Source organism: Procambarus clarkii, chromosome 1 (assembly GCF_040958095.1).
Source record: "Procambarus clarkii isolate CNS0578487 chromosome 1, FALCON_Pclarkii_2.0, whole genome shotgun sequence".
Lineage (NCBI taxonomy): Eukaryota > Metazoa > Arthropoda > Malacostraca > Decapoda > Cambaridae > Procambarus > Procambarus clarkii.
The window spans coordinates 53,877,828-53,881,076 of record NC_091150.1 but is presented as its reverse complement, the minus strand read 5'-3'; the positions used below and the strand labels follow the sequence as shown (position 1 = coordinate 53,881,076).

The 3,249-nt window shown below is 47.9% G+C and overlaps 1 protein-coding gene across 1 annotated transcript; it reads left to right on the top strand.

The window, feature by feature from the left end:
• Window positions 1–291: 291 nt before the first annotated feature.
• On the top strand, window positions 292–2,130 carry LOC138363451 (proline-rich protein 36-like). The gene has a single exon (XM_069322664.1). The coding sequence runs from the start codon at window positions 292–294 to the stop codon at window positions 2,128–2,130; it is 1,839 nt and encodes a 612-aa protein (XP_069178765.1).
• Window positions 2,131–3,249: the final 1,119 nt, after the last annotated feature.

The window sequence follows — 3,249 nt, the reverse complement described above, 5'->3', positions numbered from 1 at the left end:
AACTCGCCCAAACTCTCCCCACCAAAACTTTCCGCCTCCTTAAATCACATCTTGTTTGAGACTGAAGAAAGAAACGTATTTTTTTCCTCGTATTAACGTTCTTCGCGGCTCCCACTTGACTTATTTATTATTCATGACAAAAAAAACTTGACAATATTTTTAGTGTTGAAGCTATGAAAATGTAGAGAAAAAAGATTGTGTAAGAGAGTGGGACTCCAGTGTTCCGGGAAGCACCAGCCAGCGACGGACAGAGTCTCAGAGACCATACAGCCTGGCCAGCCCCGGCCGTGTATGGATTACTGGGAAGGTTATCGAGACTGTAAGGTTGAACGGTTCGTACATGAGACCATCATCTGCTGCTCAGTCTTGGGTTCCCCTCCACCTTCTACACCCTCCACCTTCTACACCCTCCACCTTCTACACTCTCCGCCTTCTACACTCTCCACCTTCTACACTCTCCGCCTTCTACACCCTCCACCTTCTACACTTTCCGCCTTCTACACCCTCCACCTTCTACACTCTCCACCTTCTACACTCTCCACCTTCTACACCCTCCACCTTCTACACTCTCCACCTTCTACACTCTCCACCTTCTACACCCTCCACCTTCTACACTCTCCGCCTTCTACACCCTCCACCTTCTTCACTCCACCTTCTACACCCTCCACCCTCTACACCCTGCACCCTCTACACCCTCCACCTTCTACACCCTCCACCTTCTACACCCTCCACCTTCTACACCCTCCACCTTCTACACCCTCCACCTTCTACACCCTCCACCTTCTACACTCTCCACCTTCTACACCCTCCACCTTCTACACTCTCCGCCTTCTACACCCTCCACCTTCTACACCCTCCACCTTCTACACCCTCCACCTTCTACACTCTCCGCCTTCTACACTCTCCACCTTCTACACCCTCCACCTTCTACACTCTCCGCCTTCTACACCCTCCACCTTCTTCACTCCACCTTCTACACCCTCCACCCTCTACACCCTGCACCCTCTACACCCTCCACCTTCTACACCCTCCACCCTCTACACCCTCCACCTTCTACACCCTCCACCTTCTACACCCTCCACCTTCTACACTCTCCACCTTCTACACCCTCCACCTTCTACACTCTCCGCCTTCTACACCCTCCACCTTCTTCACTCCACCTTCTACACCCTCCACCCTCTACACTCTGCACCCTCTACACCCTCCACCTTCTACACCCTCCACCCTCTACACCCTCCACCTTCTACACTCTCCGCCTTCTACACCCTCCACCTTCTACACTCTCCACCTTCTACACCCTCCACCTTCTACACTCTCCGCCTTCTACACTCTCCACCTTCTACACCCTCCACCTTCTACACTCTCCGCCTTCTACACCCTCCACCTTCTTCACTCCACCTTCTACACCCTCCACCCTCTACACCCTGCACCCTCTACACCCTCCACCTTCTACACCCTCCACCCTCTACACCCTCCACCTTCTACACCCTCCACCTTCTACACCCTCCACCTTCTACACCCTCCACCCTCTACACCCTCCACCCTCTACACCCTCCACCCTCTACACCCTCCACCCTCTACACCCTCCACCCTCTACACCCTCCACCTTCTACACCCTCCACCTTCTACACCCTCCACCTTCTACACCCTCCACCTTCTACACCTCCACCCTCTACACCCTCCACCCTCTACACCCTCCATCCTCTACACCCTCCACCCTCTACACCCTCCACCCTCTACACCCTCCACCTTCTACACCCTCCACTTTCTACACCCTCCACCCTCTACACCCTCCACCTTCTACACCCTCTACCTTCTACACCCTCCACCCTCTACACCCTCCACCTTCTACACCCTCCACCTTCTACACCCTCCACCTTCTACACTCTCCACCTTCTACACCTCCACCCTCTACACCCTCCACCCTCTACACCCTCCACCCTCTACACCCTCCACCTTCTACACCCTCCACCTTCTACACCTCCACCCTCTACACCCTCCACCCTCTACACCCTCCACCTTCTACACCCTCCACCTTCTACACCCTCCACCTTCTACACTCTCCACTTTCTACACACCAATAAATTTATGATAACGCTCTCTACCTATATAATAGGAGCCCCATACTGAACCACTGACCCACAGTACTGTCGGAACTCTATCTGGACGCTGAGGTAAAAAGAGTAAGTAACAGCTCTACCTAGAGCGTTATGCTGAGTCACACGGACTCTGCCTTCACATGGCTGTCTTCACATGGCTGCCTTTACATGGCTGCCTTCACATGGCTGCCTTCACATGGCTGTCTTCACATGGCTGTCTTTACATGGCTGCCTTCACATGGCTGCCTTCACGTTGGTGGGCGTTTCCTTAAGGCAGGACACGGATCATTAAGGAAATATGTTCAAGGGTTTCCTCTACTAGGACCGAGCGGTTTCTGATGATTGTCGTTCTGATGACCCAGTCCCGCCCTAAATGTGTTGAACAAATCTGGTTCTCTGTAGTGGGCAGAGAACACCTGGATTTCATGTGGTTTCATCTCGGTAAAAATGAAAAAAGAGAGACTTGCTGTTACTGCAAGAAATGAGAATTTTAGATTCTTTTCCAGGGGCTTAAAATTGACCTGTTTAAGTTAATATAAGCGTAGCTAGCCGGCCGTCACCTTGTCTCACAAGAGTGTCTTGCTAGTTAGATCTGTCTCCTTGTCTTGTAGATAAAAAAAAATATATATAAATAACTTGTTATACCTTCTACTTGCTATTACTTTCTGATATCTTTTCGTGTTAATATTTTCTGCTAATACTTGCTATATTGCCAGCTATTACCACTAGCTATTTTCTATCTACTATTACTTGCTGCGCTTTGAAATGCGTTAATACACTCGGAATAGTCTGTCAATAAATGTCATAAAAACAATTATGTCCTATTGACCTTTGTTAAACTAGAGATCACTAATCGCTCAAGTTAATCACTAATTAATTAGGAATTCGTTCCCCTTGGTTCTAGGACCGCTGGGAACTCCTTTGTTCCGATACTAACGTAAACAATTACCATCCAATTATAGTCCTTCACTATACGGTAATATACGTAATTTTCTAACTAGACTTCAATATTAGCTAGAGGACACAATGAAGTTACAATAACACTATAAATATATATATATATATATATATATATATATATATATATATATATATATATATATATATATATATATATATATATATTTATATATATATATATATATATATA

Coding starts and splice junctions, on each gene's coding strand:
- LOC138363451 (XM_069322664.1), top strand. CDS start 292: ATGGATTACTGGGAAGGTTATCGAGACTGTAAGGTTGAACGGTTCGTA.